This window comes from Corapipo altera, unplaced genomic scaffold (assembly GCF_003945725.1).
Source record: "Corapipo altera isolate COAL_440 unplaced genomic scaffold, ASM394572v1 62, whole genome shotgun sequence".
NCBI lineage: Eukaryota > Metazoa > Chordata > Aves > Passeriformes > Pipridae > Corapipo > Corapipo altera.
Window position 1 is genome coordinate 5187197 of NW_020884894.1, and position 20655 is coordinate 5207851.

Sequence of the window (20655 nt, forward strand, 5' to 3'; positions counted from 1 at the left end):
ATAAAAATACAACAGCAAAGAGATCTTGTTTGCAGACAGTATGGAAAGAAATTTGCAGTTATTACCCTTCTTTGAGGCTTAACTTCCTGAGCCAGATAAGTAGGAGCAGTGCAGCAACTGGAGATTGAATTGAGTATAAAATGAGAGGCTGGACTGATCCTGAGCACTATGAATGGAATTATTTACTAAAATACAAATTGCTTCATGTTTAGAAAAGTCTGTGTGAAACAGAAGACTTGGAATACTTTATTATACAATTAACTACTTCTACATTATTTTTATAATTTTCTTACAAATTCTAAGATCAGCATAAGTCTGATTTAGGCACTAAAAGCTCAGGGGAAAAGAGGCAGTGTTACAAACTGGCTTTCAAGACACTAATTATAATAAGTGAAGCCCTGACGATCATCAGATAAACTGCCAATAAATCCAACAGCAGGTTTCTGCAAACAGAGTGGTTTGTAAATAATTTCCATCAGGTACCTCTGGTTTTCCTGCTTTTCCTCATTCCCCAGCCAGTTCTGTCCACTTGCCACCACACACACGTTTTTCTAGGAAGGCCAAGGATGCTGCTCTGAGAGCTGGGACGGAATCTGGAATTTCCAGATGCCCTGAAGGCATTTAAAGAAATGCCACTCTTCACTTTGTCTGAAGAATCCAATTTAAAAGGTTATTAGGAGCAGATTTCCTGCCTCATACTCCACCCTGTGCTATGGAACAAAGAGATTGAGCTAAAGATATGCAAAAATGTACAGTTCCCCAAAAAGGAAAAAATCCTGTTTGGAAAGACACTCGGACTCCAACCAATGTGTTTTTTAGTTTGAAAATGTATCAGTTAAATGGCACCTGCTGCCAAAGAAAGCAGATGGAACTCTGGCTCTTTGCCACATTACCAACCTTGAGAGATGTTACAGAACCAAAAAGGTTGGAAAAGACCTTTAAGATCATCAAGTCCAACAGCTGAGGTCATTCCACCCCTGGGAAGCTCTGCATCCCTCTACTGCTCTTTTCCCTCTTGCTTAAAGTAAAACTGGGACTCTCCAAAAACACTGGAGATTATTTCTTTTTAAACTATACTACTGTGGATTATTTTCCAAGAGAAAAGCAGTTGGGTTTGCAATTTTTAAGAACAGAATTACTGGTACTTCAATCTGCTATAAACTGGTATGCAAATTAGTTCAAAAGACAACCTGCATTTCTAAATTTTCATAATCTAATTTCTAAATGTCCCATTTCCAAAGGCAGATGAAACCTTGCCCTTTAATCACTATTTGATTATCTGCTTTCCTCTTCACTCCTTTCATTTGTTGCACTTGCAGAATTAAATACCCAATTTAAAGGAAAAGTTTCTTACTGTTGGATTTTCAAACTCCCAGAGACCGGAACAGCCAAAATATTTAAGTTCTCAAGACTGGAACCTGAAAGAATATATAGGGCTTTTCTGCCCCCTTCTGTTTATTCTATGCTTAATAAATTACTTCTTAAAATATCCGGTATGTAACACGTACTTTCATGTATATATTAAGATTTTTAGAGTTTCACTAAATTATAATCCCATTTTACAATATTCAAGAGGTAAAAACTCTCCAATTTCACTAAATACAAGAATTTTTTTAATTGTTTATTTAGGCAGAAGGAAAAGCATGAGCCATATGAACCAAATTCCAAGTCATGCACCTTTATATTTATTCCTGGAATGCATGAACTGCCTGTCCTCATGGAGCCATGGAATTAAATGTTCTGCTTTCCCCGGAATTCAGCTAATATAATCCTATGGGATTTGGCAAGGGGTCAGGTTAACCCACATTTTAATACTGTAATTGGGTTTAAATGTTCTTAGACACTAATTAGACCAGTAAATGTCCCCCTAATCTGTGTATAAACTCAAATCCTGTTTGATTCCCAGCTATTCCTCTTCTTCCCTTCCCAGAAACCCTCACAATTAAAGAATATTGGTTCTACAATGAAACTAAAAGGACTCACAGAGGTCTCAGACCCAAAGTTCCTGGATTTCAGCTGAGTGGGAATAAATAAACTGGTTTTCCACATGTGGTTCAGAGTGATCATGGATTATTTCCGATCCTTCAAACCTCCCAAATTAAAAGATTTCACATTGATCATGGGCTAAGAGTAACAACCAGGAAAACTTACTGTAGGATTACCTGGCAAAGAGCAAAGTACCAAACCTTGCAATACATCTGACACCTTTGTCTAAAACCTGAAGGAACTTTATTACCTAAAACTTGATTTTCAGTGTATATTCTATTTAAGAATTCAAAATTATATCTTTCTAAAAGCTCATTTCTAGCATTTTAAGCCTCACAAGCCCATTTTAAACAGCACCATCACAACTGAAAACACTCAAGCCACACATTTTGCATCCATTTCTCAGACTCTGCTCGGCTCTCACTTGAGTCACTGGATTATTATAAATGATATTTCTTGAGAAACCATTCACTTCAGAAAAATTGGACTTGGGAGAATGAGCCCACAGTTCAAATCTTGGTCAGTTTGCAAAGTTTTATAGATTGAGTTCCACCCCATCCACGCAGGAATTATTGAACTCTCCAAGACACAGATGAACTGCTGGTATTAAATTGTTATTTTAATTCCATGCCTGACCTTGCACTCTCCCCCTAATGCTGTCTGGAAGTCAGACATTGCTTCTCAATTTATCAAATCCCAACACCAAATTACTAAACACTTGGCTCCCCAGTATCTTAGTGCAACAAAAATGGAATGTGAAATTCCAATGCAAACACTGCTGGACACATCCAAGATGCCACTTCTTAGTCCTGTGGGAATTTTAAATATATGAAAATCACAGCCACTATTTTCAATATAAGGTTGTATTGACCATAAATATAACAGATCACAGAAGTTCATTTAACTCCCAGTAGGGAGTTAAATCCATGTTCTTGTGTGGGTAAAATAAAAATCTGTAAATGTCCAGAGATTGAGGCTGACAAGTTTTGTGACAAATTAGGAGACTTTGGAAAGCATTGTGATGGTTTTCAGGGAATTAAGTATGTCAAATTTGGATTTGGGTTTTTTTCATACCAAAGCCAAAGAAACTAAAATAAGCAGGATAAGAGGGGCTGACAGACAATCAAATTTCCTTTATTTCATCAGTTCTGTTTCAGAAATTGAATTTTTGAATGCAAGTCAGCACTGTAGTTTTCAGATAAATGTGTCTTCTGCACCTCAGGAGGAAATTTGGGGGTTTCATCCATCCACTTACATATTTCAAGCCCCAACAATTCCTCCAGGATGAAATGCTGCTCGTTACTGGTATTAAGGTGATGGTCAGCGACTTCCTTTAGGGAAGAAAACCATTCAAAATATGTTTCATACATTCAGCTTGAAAACAGAGTGGGTGTGTTCATACATTAATGCAAGTGTAAGAAACCCCTTTATTTCTTTATCAGTAGAACTGAAAACAGAGGCCCCAAAGGGCCTGGAAAGTAACACCTTTGCGGCCCAATAAATGCAATTATCACTTCGAGTTCTGACTCCCTCACTCAAAATTCCACTTTGCCAAAATTTATCAAAAATATCAAAATTTGGCTTCCATTTCTGCGCTCTTTAAAAACCTTGGGATTTAAACAGAATTTTTAAATACATAAAAAGGGGTAAAATCCTCCAAAGTCATGAAGTTTCAATGAAGATCTTACATCGTGTAAATATTGACTTTGTTCCCCAGTTGTGAGTGTAACCAAAGAGAACATTGTGAAAACAGAGCCCAGACAATTAGGCCATTTTCCTTCAGCCCCTTCCTCCTCAATCCTTGAGGAAAAACCCCGTTACACAGGACTCTCACTGTGGAAAGCTCCAGACAGGACACCTGAACTGGGAATTTAAATAAATGTTTGCTCCCAGTTGAGTGATGACAGAAAGGAAAAGGTTCAGAATTTATTGATCCCAAAGGATTCATCCAAAGCAATGACAAAAGTCCATTTGTGGTTTTGTTTCAAACTTCAATTTTTACACTAAAAACGCTGCTGGATGAGGCCCCAGGAAAGGCTCTGACCTAAGACAGGATAAATAAACCTGGATTGCTTAGAGAGTGTGGCAGGAACTTCTGAAAACCTGATGAACTCCAAAGCTTCTCCAAATAAAACCTTTATAATACCTTCTGATTAACACCCCAAATTGCTGACTCAATTTTCTGGAGCGCTCCACTCCCTCTCACCCCCAAAATACGTCCCTGAGTTGCCTCCAGGGCTGAATCTGCTTCCAGGGAAATATTTTTTCAGGCATTGAGTTGAGTGTATGAGCTCAGGCTCACAGCAGGCTGAGTAATGTACCTGCAACTTGAAAATAAACCTTACATCTTGCAGGATACTCTGCTCCTCAAGCCATGCTTTGTTTCAAACTGGCTACTGCAAATAAATAAAGTAAAATATTCCTGAAAATTGAGGGTCCTCAGGTATTTTCAGGAAGGGACAATTAGCTCTTAACTTCAGTTAAAGGTAGTAAGAATCCTCAAGGTTTACAATGTTAATTTATTCATCACTGAATGAAATAAAAGGAAATAAAAATTAGCCAAAAATTAAACTTGGAAAGTGGTTTAAATCACCTAATGAGTTATAGTATCAACTGCAGTGAACACAGGAAAGAAAGAGATGAACAATATCCACCAGAGACTGAACTACTCAGTGATAAGGGCTGAGGAATTACTATTCTTTCTAAAAGTCTGGATTAGCAGAGGAGGATAGTTTACTATAATCTATAAAAATGCTTCTGATAAAAATGCAATTAGGTTGGTAAAGGATTTTGTAACTCACAGGAAAAAGGAATACATAAAAAAATTAAAAAATAGAATTCTGGGTATTTTAGGTTTTATACCAATACCTTTATAATATTTCTTTAGGTTTGTTTGTTTTCCTAAAGGTTTTATGCAGGAAAAGAGAATCTGTGGCTGCCACACCCCTGGAAGTGTCCAAGGCCAGGCTGGACAGGGCTTGGAGCAACCTGGGCTAGTGGAAGGTGTCCCTGCCCATGGCAGGGGATTAGAACTCAATGATCTTTAAGGTCCCTTCCAACCCAAACCATTCCATGATTCTGTGAACACTCTGACTCTCAGTGGAAGCTCTGCCTTCTGTGCTGGAAGGGGAAGAGGGAAGGACACAGAGAGTTGATAAACCAGACCAGGCTTTAATTGGCAATAATCAACAAGTGATAAAGCTTTTTATGAATGAGACACAGGGAATTCAGGGAAACATTCTGTCCCTGTGAAACTGGAGTGTCATCAATGCCAAGTTAAACACATCCAGTCCTATTTTCTTTTGAGTCACAGAGGCCACAGCCTGCTCAGGAACAAAAAGCCCTCAGTGCTTTACTGGCACCACAGGTTTGATAATGTGCAACTTCAGACCAACACCAACAAATATTTGGGGCAGAGAATCTCAGAGTCTTCAAGAATTCTATCTAAATTTACTTTCAGACTGTCTGAGAAGCTGTCAGCAAAAATTTGTACACCCAAAGCAAAAGATTAAATGCCAAGTTCCCCGTTACACAGGACAGCTTTCTGATGGTTACAGAGATTTAAAAAAACCAAACCAAACCAAAACAGCTCAGGTCTGACAAATCCCTTAAGAAACTCAAAATAGTACAATTTACAGAGGAAAGCATTCACTGAACAAGAATTAATAGAGTCCCAAAGGGGCCATTTCTAAAAAGGTTTCTCAAGTCTTTTGTGCACAAACAGTAAGTTCAGCTAATGCACAAGGACTTGAAGATCTCCAAAATAACGACAAAAAACCCACCCCAGGTTTAGAGAAGGTTCTTTAAGAAATACTGATAAAAGAGTATTTAGCAAAAACACTGGTGTGATACTCCAGTTACTTGCTGTATGATCCAAGTAGTTATTCCCTGCACTTTATTTCTTTTCTTATAGAGCTTGGCCATGATTGACCTTTTCAATGTATGACTGTGAAGCTTTCAAGAGCAGAGGAAAAGGTAGACACAGCACCTATTTTAAAGAAAAATTAAATGCTTAAACACTTTTGTAATGGAGAACAAAAAGTAGGTATTTAGAGAAGCATTAAGTATTTTCTATCTATAAAAATATGAATGAGGAGGAAAAAGTTATTAGAGAGAAGAGTATTTTCATAAGCAGCTTCCTGTGTCTGGATTCATCTCCACAGAAAAATGACAGGAACATCAAGATTCAGATATTTAAAACCATATTAGGCAGCTCATACACCAAGGGACTGCAGGTCAAGCCTGCTCTTTCATCAAAGTGCATTAGATTATTCACCAGATTTTCCATCTCCAACTTCTAACTCCAAAATAAGCACAGATATTTTTCTAGCAGGAGCCTTTAGAAAACAAGCCCATAAAACAAACTCCATTGTACTTCTGGTGAATAGAAGTAAAATGAGAAGCAATTAGAATGATGATGAACTCATTAAGTCAAAACAGCTACATAAATAAAAGCAAAGCAAGCCTACAAAACCTGTCTGAGGCTTTTCCAGAGGATGGATGAATGAGCCTGGTTTAAGTCAAAATGAAATGTGAGAGTTGCAAAGTGTCCATGGACTCGTTCTGAGTAACATCATGAAACTGGTACAGAAATTACCTCCAAGATAAATGAATTTTACCTCCATGAACAGCCTCTTGACAGCTCTGCAGACAGAAGGAAAGGCCCAAAGAGTGGATTGCTGTTATTTTAAGAGCTCAGTGGTGAGTGACGTGTCCTTACCATCGCACTTTGTTGCAGGTCTGGGTGGCACCGAGCGGGGACCCGGCCACCATGGGCACCTGGATGGGGCTGTGCTGCTTGTTCATGACCAGGTCCAGCTTCTCCTCCAGGGATTTACAGGTGGCCTCCAGTGCCAGCAGCTTGGCCTCAATGCTGTCCAACCTCAGGCATATAGTCTGATTGATGGAATACAGGAATGACTGCAGAGGGGAGGAGGCAGAAGAAGCTCATTTGAAACACGGATTTATCTCCGGCGACACACGCGGGAGGAAGCTCCGGATAAACGTGACTGGGAAACAATTCTAAAGGAATTAGCAGTGACAAAACTCAGACCTGTTCAAACCTGATGACATTCAGGAGCATTTTAGCATTCTCAGATGCATCCAGATTTTTATTCAGAAGCCAAAAGCACACGAGCCAAAAGCATTTTCACCTAAGCACTTTGTAGGGATGATTTCATACACCACAAAAATCATTTCCAGTGATGTGCCAAAGCCTTCCATTCCACATGTTAAGACAGAAGGATTATAAATCTATGAATGCATCCTCCTGGATGAAGTTAACTAAGTTTTTTTCCTGTCCAAACAGATAAATTCAGATGATTGCAGTGGAAATTGTATCAACACAAATAACCTTCGAGACAATTAATGCTGCTCACTTCAGTTTTCTCCTCAACAGCAAATCAAGGAAAGCAAATAAATAAAATCTGTTTTCCTATGCAATCTTTTGCAAAAGAAAACATATTCTACTTGGGTTCTCTTGGGAAAGCAGGCCCTTAAAGGGAAAAGTCACACATACTGTGCTTTGCAAACAGCAGCTGTGCCATCTTGTGGCCCTGCACTCACTGAACACCCCAAACCACGCTGGCTCATGGAGCTGCTGCTCTTTCAACAGAGCTTCAGATTCCATGAACGTTCCAAAAATACAGAATTACACACTATTTAATGTGTGTGGTATAAAACAGTAGTCATAAACTTATGCTCCGAGACAAAAAACGACCTTAAAGCAAACTAGTGAGAACAGAGGAGGAAGTTCTGAGCTACTGAGCCTGAACCAAATATGAATTATCTGTTTAGGAGAACGTTGGTGGCTTCAAATAATAATTTAAAACACGCTGAAAGTATCTACAAATTGTAATATAAATACATGCTCAAGTTTATCCTTTCAGTCAACTTCACTGGCTTCATGACAAAATGCACCAATAGTGATGTTTGAGTCACTGGAATTATTCAGATATTTTATATTACATATAAAATTCTTTAGACAGTCATCCAGATTTTAAAATTCATGCATAAAAATGAACAAGCACTTACAAGAAGGCCATGAATAATTCCAGCATTCTGTGTAAACAATTTATTTTACATTCTTTTAACATATTTTCCTAAGAAAGTGAACTCAATTGATATTAGCAATGACACCAAAGGCATTGTCACCTTAATGGAGGGGTCCTGGCAGTTGATTTCGATGCGCTGACGTTTCAGAGCAGGTTCCACATCATCATCTGCCACCTCATGGTTCTCCAACACAACTGCAAAGAAAAAAGAGCATTGCCAGAGTTCACAACACAAGAGGACGAGGCTCAAATCAAAAATACATTAAAAGAAGGAAAAAAAAGAATGTAGAATGTATCTAATTAACATATTGCAGGGATTCTCTTACATTTACTTGGCTTTTCTCTTAAATATCTGACAATGGGGATCTGACCAGGTTTGTTCCTGTGCCAATTGAGCAAAGACTTGTTGAAGGTTGTCCACACCCCACCAGACAATCCTGAAGTTATCAGCAAGGCAGGGACAGGTTTCTCCTCCAAATATTTGGGTATATTTCTGAAGGAACTTTTTAATTTTGTACCAGAAAAGCAGGTTTTGGTCTGTGTTTCTGTTTTCCATAACTGCAGTAACTGTTCTTTCACTTACTTCAAAGGCCACATTGATCATTCATCACAAAGGATCAAGATCTAGAGCTGATCTCAATATATTTTTGCTTAGTAGGTCAAGTTCTAAGCAAGGGATATCATAACATTTGCTTTCAGAAGTGTTTTTCAATTTTACTGTACAAAGAATTTTAATAACGTAGCAGAGAAACTATTTTACAAGTAAAACAACAATCCCTAATGGATGGGTGACAGCTCCCATTTGAGGGAAAGGAAAAAACTAAGACTGCAGGAGGTCATATTTCATTCAGTTTTTGGGACTAATCTACCCCTGCACAAAAAGAAGTCCCAGGCAATAAAGCCTTTAAAAGGAAAGTAAAATAAATCAAATAATCTCATCTCAAGGGTTTGAACATACACAGGTGAAGCTACTGAAAATGTGGGATGTGGTCTTTAGAAGCACCTTTTGGGAAAAAACTCTGCAGCCTGGTTTGTATGTCTAAGTAAAGCCCAGCAGTGATTTCCACCTCGTTGAGGGCAGAGCTGTAAGTGGTACCTGGGTCATCTGGAGTCAGGTCCTCAACTGCAATTTGAACAACATCTGACAAATCCTGCTCTGACATCATTCAGAACCAGCAGCAAATCCCTCACACACCACTGCAGGTCCCCAAGGCAGGAATTGGACACGTCATGCAACCCTGGAAAACAGCAGCAGGGAGAATGTTAACACAGATACACGTGATACGACAACACTGCCTTTATTTTCCATTCTTCTGCTATTAAAGGAGATTCCCAAAGAAATGACCAACCTACAAAGTGATTATCCAGTGGCATCCATGGATATTTTACCCAGCCACCTCAAAGAGCAAAGCACTGCATGACCTGCAGCACCTCCAGGGCTGAGCTCAAGCTTTCCTTGCTGATCCACCTTTCTGCACTTTCCCAATGGATGAAGAGAACATTCAGGTTCACAGACCTGGCAGCTCATTAGTACAATATCCAAAATGAAATGTTTTCTTTTAAATTGATTTTTTTCTTTTCGAAGGTCTAAGAACATACAAGACCATTCCTGGACTGCAAAGTTTTAACTTATGAATTATTACTTAGTTCTCAGAAGTGATCAGACTTTAGTCTTATTTCACAAAAGCACATGAAGCTCCCAAGCCCCTTTAGATTTGCAATTACTGCGCGTTCACGTATGAACTTTTACAGGCCTCTAAAATCTTCCCAAATTCAGTGAGAACAAGGAGTTCCTCACAGCTAATTAAACTAGACTTGAAGCAAAACTTGACCTTTTTCTTGAGTATGAAGTTGCCTGGTTTTTCTACAGCTCAACTCTGATTAATTCATTTTCAGAATATGGTCCTGCTTTTAAAGCCAAAATATTTCTCAGCCCTGCTCCCTTGGAATTCTCTGTCAAGGTTATTTATGAGTGTTTTAAGAGAAACCTTCAGCCTGTAAAATTGAATTTAAATCACTGGAATCACTCATATCTGTGCCTTCCCACAGTTTATGAAGGGATGAACAAGGAATACCAAGGGATCAGTGGATTTTTTCCCTTTTTAACCTTAAGTAAAAAACACTGGAGATAATTTGAGGTTTACCAGTGGAAACGATAATTCATCCCTTAATGCTGACACAGATTTTCCTCCTCCCCTCTTCCACTTGAGCACAAGAAATCCATTAAGCCAGACAGGTGGAGGATAAATTTTTAGGAGAAGAATCCTGAGCAATCCCATCTCAGAGGACTCCAAAGTGTTCACTCAAGACACCAGCACTGCCAATACTGAGTCATTTGAAATTCTGCTCATGGTGAAAACTCTTGGGCCAGCACAGACCATGGCAGGACTCCCAAAAATCCCTGGCAATCCAGTTGTGCACATGGATGCCATTTTGGCAAATTCCATTTGCCATTTCTGAGAAATCCTGGTGCCCAGCCATGCTGGACAGAACAAAGTAGCTGGCTCCTCATGTCACACAGTGCCTGCAAGAGTGAGAACTCCTCAACCTGAGGGAAGACATTCACTAAAAAAGGACAAACTAGAACAAAACCCAACTGTTAAACACTTTGTTATTTACAGGATTCAAGATTTCACTGATGTGCTGCATTTAAATCAGTCAGAGCTACAAATATATCAGTATTTTTTAAAGCATTCTGAAGGCGTTGCACTGGTTTTAATATTTCATGTGCTGCACATATTTATCATGGAATATTCTGAGTTTGAAGGGACCCAGAAGGATTAAAGTTCAACTCCTGGCCCTGCACAGGATACCCCAAGAATCAGACCATGTGCCTTCAAAATTAATTATAAAAAAATCACTTAATTAAACCTTTTTTCAACACAAACATAAAATAATTTCACACTTCCAACACCTGTTCTCCCCCTCTTATGGGTCATAGTCCGAAAGTGTTCAACCTCACACCAGAAATACCAAAATATTCTGGCCCAGAGCCCTGAAACAAGGGCACAACCACCAACTAAAACTGGAACAGCTACAACACAGCAATGAGTCTCCATAACATCCAAATTTACTGCCATTTAAACAAATTTAGTATAATTTCACTAAATCAGAGACATCTCGTAGCCATCAGCCACCTCCTGATGGACACAATCCTGCCTTCTCAACAGGCAGAACAAAATTCCCCTGTGCTGTCACAGTGAGCTCCTGGATCAAAACATAAGGGAAAAACATAAATTTGGTATCAACACTGGATGTGTGGATTAGAAAAGCAGTGTCCAAGGAAACTGCAACCACAGCAGTTATCACACTCTGAATAAAATGCCCCTCTTCCGAATTCACAATTTGAATATATAGTAGTAAATTTTAGTAGTGGGCTGACCTTGCTTTCAGAACCAAGGGTAAAAGCCAGATAAAATTTAACAGGATGAGAGTTAGATCAGTTTATCAGCTGCAAAAAGCTTCAGTTAACAAATTCAGAATAACTTTCCCAATATAGTTTCCATATATTTAGTCAGTGAAGTATTTACCAGCATTGCTCCACGTAAAACACCTCTCTTCTTGAAATTTGCTCTATATTCTCTTTTTTTTTCCCCTACTTCTTTTTTCTTCTGGCTGAAGCTCTAGTGCCTATTAATTCTAAATTAAGTATATGTACATTGGCACTGAGCTGCCAGTGCTGAACTATTACCTGGAACAAATATTAAGTTATAAAACAGAAATATTAGCAGAAAGCCGGGAAGCTGAGGATAAACTACACCAGGGACATGGAACGTGCCCACTCTTCCTCCCACAACCAGCATGTGGAAGTTGGATCAATAGAGAGATATTTTACAGTCAATTATCTTATCTGGGGGAGGGTGTGAGAGGTAGGTTCTCCCAGGCAATAGAAAATATCCCATTAATACACTGGCTATGGAGGCCTTGGCCAGCCAAGCTCACACTGACCCAGCCAAGCACTCCAGGTGGATCTCCATGGAACTCAGCGCTTCTCCCGGGGGTTCTGGGGTTGGAAAAGGCTCCTTTGACTCTCACTCAATGAAAACACCAAAACCAGGTTCTGGTGTGTACTGGAGGGATCTCCTTCCACCTCCATTCCCATTCCAGCCGTGGGTGCCTTCCAGTTGGACAGGTTGGATCCATGGGCTGAGGCCAACAGCAGGAGGTCAGCAAGGGGATATGCTGGGTCCTGTCCTTGGGTCGCAACAAGGGAACGCTCCAGGCTTGGGGCAGAGCGGCTGGAACGCTGGGAAAGGCCCTGGGGGTGCTGGTGACAGAGTGAGCATGAGCCCAGGGGGTCTAGAAGGCCAATGGCACCCGGATTGTACCAGCCATGGTGCGGCCACAGGAGCAGGGCAGTGACTGTCCCTCTGTGCTGGGCACTGCTGAGGCACCTCAAGTGCTGTGTCCAGTTCTGGGCCCCTTCAAGAGAGACACTGAGAGGCTGGAGCGTGTCCAGGGAAGGGAATGGATCTGGGGAAGGGTCTGGAGCACCAGGAGAAGCTGAGGGAACTGGGGGGGCTCAGCCTGGAGAAAAGGAGGCTCAGGGGGGACCTTCTTGCTCTCTCCAACTCCCTGACAGGAGGGGGGAGCCAGGTGGGGGTCGGGCTCTGCTTCCAGGGAACAAGAGACAGTATGAGGGAAAAAGGCCTCCAGCTGTGCCAGGGAAGGTTCACATTGGACAAAAGGAGGAATTTCTTCCTGGAAAGCGCTGTCAGGCACTGGAAGGGGCTGCCTAGGGAGATAGTGGAGTCCCCATCCCTGGAGGTGTCCAAGGAAGGCCTGGACATGGCACTCAGTGCTCTGGGCTGGGGGATAAGGGGGAGGATCGATCACAGGTTGGACTCGATGCTCCTGGAGCCCTTTTTCACCCTCAGTGATTCTGGGATTCTGTGAAATCTCAGTAACCCCTCAGACCTCTGGCATCACTCAGCCCATTCCTAGAGCAGCTTTTTCACTGTCCCCCTTTCCCCACCCCAGACCCTACTTTGGTCCCCTCCCCTAATAAACCCACCAGACCCCTGTTCCTGTGGGATAAATAAGCACAAAGCTAAAATTATCTATGTTGCCTCAAAAAGCAGAGCAAAAAGCTTAAATCCCTCCCTACAATCACTTGCTTGGAGGTGGCTCCAGTACTGCAACACTCAGAAAAACTCATCACAGACAACTAAAGGTATAAATCTAAAGCAGATTAGATAAATTGCACTAAATATCTGCCAATACTCTTACTCAGAATTGATACACTTAACACAGAATTAAATCAGCCTTTGTTTAATTAAGCAAATTAATATTAGTAAGCAACTAAATTAAATTCACCTGAATTCCAGATTAGCTTTTCCACACACAAGTTTAATTTAATTTAATTAATCTATTTTAAAACAGTAATTCAAAATAATTCTTCTGAGCAGTGCCTTGTAAACAAACCTATTTACTGCAATATCTGATGGCTTTACAAAGTCCTGGGGCAGCATTCCAAAGTGGATAATCAAAATCATCCAATGCCTTGTTAACACAGAAAAACATGCACAAAAGACAAATCTTGTCTCTCGTACCAATTAGGGAGGGTAAACATTATCTTTTAAAAAAATACATTTTTTCCAAAGCTTTGGTGTACTTGGAGTGTTTATTGGACTTCTCTTATGGAGCAGCTGATCATTCTCCTGGATAACATTTCTCAGTGTTATTGATAAATAAACAAACTTCTCTCCTACTCCAACAATGCCAATATCTAGTGCTGACTGTGTGAGAAAAGGGGAAGGATGTAATTTGCCTTTGCCCAACCCCACAGTCCCAAATGTTTTTCCCCTTCTTCATTCCACTCTTTCTTTAAATCACTTAAAGTCAACTTTCAAATATGTCATTTTTGTCACAAATATATTCCTCATTATACAAACACATTTGGAATCTGGAATGGTCTGGGTTGGAAGGGACCTTAAAGATCATTGAGTTCTAATCCCCTGCCATGGGCAGGGACACCTTCCACTAGCCCAGGTTGCTCCAAGCCCCGTCCAACCTGGCCTTGGACACTTCCAGGGATGAAGCAGCCACAGCTTCTCTGGGCAACCTGTGCCAGGGCCTCACTCCCTCACAGGGAAGCATTTCTTCCCAATATTCCATCTAACCCTGCCCTCTGGCAGTGGAAAACTATTCCCCTTGAATGAATTCACCCAATGAATTTAGCCCAGTAGCCCATTTTTCTGAGCCCAATATATACCATGGATGGGACAAAGTTCCTTATCCTCCAAGAACTCTGATCTACTGCCACTTACAAAAGTTTTCCAAAGCAGGTTACTGGGAAGTCAAGCTCAGTGATGGGAATATATTCAACACATGGCAGTGGATTAGTGCTCTGTGAGAAGTGAGGAAGTAAAACGACCTTATACCATAAAGGGATTTCAGTGGAAAGATCATCCACCCCCTGATAGGGCAGATTCAGACAAAACACTCATTAACTTCATTTAAGTCAGCCCAGCTTCCCTGAGGTCTCATCCCTGCAGGGAACCAGCCCAAGGGGCCTCTGAGCTTTAAGTGTCTGTGCAAGGAACAATCCCCAACTCAGTTAAATCCACTCAGGAAGCAAACTATGGGATCCCAGCAAAAAGCACCCCAAGGACAGGACAAAATTGTTCAGGTGAAGGTCTTCCTGAAGAATAACCCTCTAACCTGGACATGGGTCTGCTCTGACCACTCTGTGGTGTCTTCAGAGGAACCACCTCCATGAGCAGTCCCAGGGACAGAACTGGGAATGTTGGGATAATCTGAAGTTATTCCTGGGTGTTACACGGCTCAGAACCCAACAAGGCTCTGTTAGTCTTGCTCTCTGACTTGCAACAATTAAAAAACCCAAAGCCTGGCTTTTCCCCCAGGATGAAGTCACTTGGGTTGGCAGCTGGAAGGGAGCCTTCCTACACTAATTCCTGATTCCCAAAAAAGCCACACCAGTGCAAATGTTACTGTAACAAAGGATATAACAGGATAAAAACCAACAATTTAAGAGTATACAGGGTTCAGTGCATTGTAAATACAAGAGCTGCCAGCCTCCCTTGTCCCCCAGCTCTCCGAAGGGAAGCTCCTTTTTCTGGGAGGTTGAAAATCAGTTTTTAGGGGATAAGAGATCAGATTTACACTTCTTTATTACTATCAAAAACTACAAAGGAGAATTATCTTCCTTAGCATCTGTTTAGCTTTCATCCTTATGCTCAATCCACCTTAAAGGGTAAGTAAAAACAGTGTTTCAAATTTCATAGTAAAACTGCACAAGCATTTCAGTTTAACAGTTTAAAAACGAGTACAACAATATATAAAGGCAGCTTTGGTTCAGCCAAAGATCAGAAAAAATATCTGTTGTCCCCAAAAATGACAGAAACATTCCTTATCTGGGAAAGCCCAGACAACAGCCACAACATCCTGGAGACGGATATATAAAATCAATCTCACTCCAAGGGATACTGTGTTCATGGACTCCACTGCAAGTCCTTAAATTCAGAGAGCAACCCAAAAAAATGGAATGGCTGCTCCAGGAACAAAGAAGCTGGAAAGTTTCTGGTGTACAGAATCTCAGAGGGAGGCAGAAATTCTCAAGTATTACCAGGACAGCTCACATCATTAGTATTGTTTTATTGGTTTGTTCTTAGAAATATTCAGCTTTTTAGGATAGTGTTTTTTTCATTCCACCTGGTACAAGCTGCTGTTTTGCTTGGATGCCTTTTCCCAACTCTTCTACCACACTGCCATTGGCCACAATCCCAACACAACACACAACAAGCACTCCAGGAAAACACTTCCCTGCTTCCCAGTGTCCTCTCAGGTGCTGGACACGCTCTGTAACAAGGAATGTCAGTGGGTGGTCACACACCAGCAACTCCAGCCTGAATTCCCTGTGGATCTTGCACAAACACTCCTGCTGCTGTCACGTGCCAACACCTGCACTGCCACAGCTTGGATGGAATTATTCCCAAGGGAGCTGGGAAGGATTTGTTCACACCTGTTGCAGCAGCGCTTTCGGGTGCCTGGAGACACAGAAAGGGCTGATTTTAATTTTACAGCCATTTAACCCCGTTGAACTCCACGAGCCGAGCCCAGGGACTGGATCTAAGTGTTTCCAGACTGGGGGCCTTAAGGCAAAGCTCAGCTCTCACCATCCTGCTGGAATTATTCCAGACACAGGTCGTTCACTCTGGGTACAGTTTGTACAGTTTGCTGAAAACTAGCAAATAGGAGACAAGACCTGCCCAGACAGCAAAGTCTGTCCTGTTGTTTTCTTGGTTTCATCCACTAGATGGAGAATTTTATTGATAACAGCTCCAAAAAACCTGCAACTGCTTAAAGGGAGGGCGAGGCTGGATAACAGGGAAAGGTTCTTCCCCCAGAGGGTGGCTGGGCACTGACCAGGCTCCCCAGGGCAGTGGTCACAGCACCAAGGCTGCCAGAGCTCAAGGAACGTTTGGACAGTGCTCTCAGGACAGGGGGGGATTTCTGGGGTGTCCTGGGCAGGGCCAGGAGTTGGACTGATGATCCATCCCTGTGGGTCCCTTCGAACTCAGGGTATTCCATTATTCCATGAAATTCAAAGAACAAACTTCCAGAATTAGTTTCATGTTGTTTATATAAAACTATTTTTCTTTTCCACCTCAATAAACTCCAAACCATCTCACAGCTGTTGGGGAAAGACCTATTTTCGGGAAGATGATCAGCATGACAGCAATGCTGACAGAGTGTACCCAATAGTGAAGGCAGGTCCACAATGTCAGACTCAAAGCATCCCTTAAAATCATGGAATTGGATGGAAGGGACCTTAAAGTTCATGTCATTCCATGAGCAGAAACACCTTCCACTAGCCCAGGTTGCTCCAAGCCCCATCCAACCTGGCCTTGGACACTTCCAGGGATGGGGCAGCCACAGCTTCTCTGGGCAACCTGTGCCAGGGCCTCACCACCCTCACAGGGAAGGATTTCTTCCCAATATTCCATCTAACCCTGCAATTCCCTCTGTCAGCTTACTTAAAACAGAAACTTTAGTAAAAAAAGGGAATCATTTATTTTTTTATCATTTTATATCTTTCCTAATAAATGCACTGCTCGTCTTCTATACACTGGGAAAACTTCCTGATCCAGCAATTCCAGGAGTGTCAAGGACAGACCCCAGCATTGGCACAGGCTGCTACTACAAAAAGCAGGATGGCCAATATCAAACACACAAGTAACCTGCTTACTCCAGTCTTCTAACAGATTTTCCTCCTGCAGCCACCTAGAAAAAGAAGCCTTTCCAGCTGCCCAAACAGACCTGAGCACTGCTTTAAAACAGGGATACCAGGATTTTAACATTCTTCCAAAAAGACTTATAAACTGGAGATCACTTCAGTAGGAAAACGTAGAGTGAATTCTTCATGTTCTGAAATATTTTCATAATCACTGAGGTTGGAAAAGCCCTCCCAGCCCATCGAGTCCAACCTGTGCCCGATCCCACCTTGTCCCCCAGCTCAGAGCACTGAGTGCCACATCCAGGCCTTCCTTGGACACCTCCAGGGATGGGGACTCCAAACCTCCCTGGGCAGCCCCTTCCAATGCCTGACAGCCCTTTCCAGGAAGAAATTCCTCCTTTTGTCCAACCTGAACCTCTCCTGGCACAGCTGGAGGCCATTTCCTCTTGTCCTGTCCCTGGGAGCAGAGCCCGACCCCCACCTTGCCTCATGATTTTTCATTTTTTTGGATCCTGGTTTGTCATTCCCCCTCCCTCTAGTTAAAAAAAACCAAAGTAAACTCAGCTTTAAACTTACAACATTATAAATTCCCAGGATATGGGAGGTAGGTTGGCACATGGAACACATTTGCGCCTGAGAAGCAGGGACATAAAGGGTGAGTAACTTCCCAGTTGCCAGGAATTCCCTCCATTCCTTTCCCCCACTACACAAGCTCTGATTTTCAGAGGAGAACTTGAACTTCACATATTTTTTTCCCTTAAGTGCTCTAAGTCAGGAGTTACAAAGAGGAAACAAGATAAAATGATTTTGTTCAACAGACAACATTACAAATTATTTTATTCAAGTCCTAAAGGCAAAGGATGTGACGAAGTTAAACCTTCTGTGTATTTTGCAGTCCAACAACTGGTAGGGAAAACTCAGCACTGAACAGCAGCTTTAAAAACCTAAAACTGCAAGGAAACAAGTGTTTGATGTGACTTGGAAGACAGTTGATTCTTTTTATTTTTACTTGAGGGGGAAAAAAAAAATTTGTTTTAAAATGAATACGTAAAAAAAAAAAAAAAAAAACCAGAAAATAAAGTTACTTCAGTTACTGTTAATAACTAAGTATCAAGTTTCAAACTAAAGGAAATAAGTCTGTGACCAAAATTTTATTGGCAAAGTTTCATCTACAAAAACCTTTTGTAGCTCTAATTCTAATCTTTTCTCAATCCCAGCAACTCCAGTTCAAGGATTTCTCCAATGAAATAAGAGGAAAACCTTCAAGTTCTGACAAAATAAAAACATGTGTCGTTCCTGCACAAATGGTGTTTTACCAATTTAGGGAAAAGCTCAAGAAAGACACCTCAAGTCCTTGCAAATGGGAGCCTCTTCCCAGAATTCCCGTGGATCTGAATCCCAGGGACAGCCCAACTCCTTGCAAAGTCAAAGCAAACCTGTAATTAGAGTTTCTGGTGACAGGAGCTGGGAGTAAAAGCTCATCTTTCCTCTCCTCATCACCCCAAAACTCCAGAACAAGGATGCTGTCCCTGTTACAACCAGCACGGGCAGGAAATGAGCCTTTTCCAAACACATTTAGTGGAACAAGTGCTGGTGGAGCCCCTGCAGCTGTGGACATTGAGAATTAGTACCACACTTAATGGTATTATTCAATTATTCTGGGTGTTATTAATCAATTAGCCCTTTAAAAAAAAAAAACATAATTAACACCTGTCCTGGAACCACAAAACTTACACATGGCTGGGTAATGAAAATGATAAGGCCACAGCTACTGTAAAACAGATGAAAAATCAAAAAACAACAACAACAAAAAAAAACCTTAAAAAGTGTTTTCATTCTCTGAAGGAGACAAAATGTTTCCCAAATCCAACCTCAATCATTTGATTCTCTCAATAAATATATAATCTTTCTTCCTAACAGCCGGTAGTGAAAACTGAACTACTGCCAAGGTGCTCACAGTAATCAAATCCCTCATATTCTGGTCCATTTCTAAGAACATCTGTTTTATGTAAATATATTTAGATACATATAAATACTTTCTAGCAGAGAAAACCCACCGTTTCAAGAATCACTTGAAATTCAGTGACTACACCACGAAATTCAGACAAAGGCACTTTTTTGCTTGATATTTTAAATTCTTAATTTAAACATTCAAAATTTCTGCTTCTTGAAATCCTGCCATGGACAGGGCACTACACCTCATAGAGAAGGCAAAAAAATAGCAACAAAAACCACTTCCAATTTAATTTAATAATGATTTAAAGCCACTTCCACTGTAGCAATTGCTCAGTTGCTAATAACACTTGTTTACTTCAAAAAATCTTCCCTGGAGAGCTCCAAAAATAAACTGATCCATAAACTATCCATGCCATAGCAGGATAAAATGGCTATATTTGGTGAAGTACACAGCTTCCCACTGTGCAAGGATTTAAAAATAAAACAAAAAACAAAAAAGGCAACACTTGAATTGCAAATAAGGGCAAAGGGAAGACTGAGTATGTTCAGAGAATGCTGGAATGGTTTGGGTTGGAAGGCACCTGGCAGACCATCCAGGTCCATCCCCTGTACATTGCACTATCCCAGGTTGCTCCAAGCCCCTTCCAGCCTGGCCTTGGACACTTCCAGGGATGGGGCAGCCACAGCTTCTCTGGGCAACCCGTGCCAGGGCCTCACCCTCCTCACAGGGAAGGATTTCTTCCAAATATCCCATCTAATCCCACCCTCTTTAGTCGAACAGCTCACTGGTATGAAGAGGGTAGAAGACACCAACCCTGACATGGATGCGAAAAACCCCCTCTCGCACTCCATGACCACACACTAAAGCCCGGCAGGACGCGGTTTTCCTCCTGCTGAGGGATGTGAGGGATCCCAGGGATATTCCCAGTCCGTGACCACTCCGGAGCAGCGGCAGCACCGAGCGCGTCCTGCCCCAGGAGAAGGGATGGAGAGAGCGCTCCCATCCCATCTCATCCATCCCAACTCGAACCTGCAGCGCCGGCTCCGACCTGCCCGTGCCCCAAACACCCCTGAGGGGACACCGACCCCAGCACTGATCCTGCAGCGGGTGACCTCCAGCCCCGGGGAAGAGACCTTAAAGATCATTTAATTCTAATCCCCTGCCACAGGCAGGGACACCTTCCACTAGACCAGGCTGCTCCAATCCCGGTCCAACCTGGCCTTGGACACTTCCAGGCATGGGACAGCCACAGCTCCTCTGGGCAACCTGTGCCAGGGCCTTGCGAAGGGTTTCTCCCCAATATCAAACCACGGGTTGATAGGGAAGCCACGGGGGGTGAGGGGTGCGCGCGGCCCCCCCGCCTCGGCCGCTCCCTCCCCGCCGGGCTCGCGGCCCGGGGGGCGCGGCGGGTGCGCGGTGCGTGTGCCCGGGTGTGCGGCGGGTGCGGCCGTGCGGGGCCG

General features: G+C 42.0%; 1 protein-coding gene across 4 annotated transcripts in view; it reads right to left on the minus strand.

Moving 5' to 3' along the window:
* Nucleotides 1-20655, minus strand: part of BANP (BTG3 associated nuclear protein) — a 117262-nt gene that overhangs the window by 96023 nt on the left and 584 nt on the right. For 2 of the 4 annotated variants that reach the window (XM_027646462.1, XM_027646459.1), the window contains exons 2-4: nt 9136-9277; nt 8140-8234; nt 6707-6906 (exon numbers count right to left, since the gene is read on the minus strand). In XM_027646462.1, the coding sequence (XP_027502263.1) occupies nt 6707-6906; nt 8140-8234; nt 9136-9205 (365 nt within the window). In that variant the 5' untranslated portion in view covers nt 9206-9277. Of the gene's footprint in view, nt 1-6706; nt 6907-8139; nt 8235-9135; nt 9278-17814; nt 18005-20410; nt 20519-20655 lie in introns of those variants that run through there. The other 2 variants (XM_027646461.1, XM_027646460.1) reach the window with 2 other exon arrangements.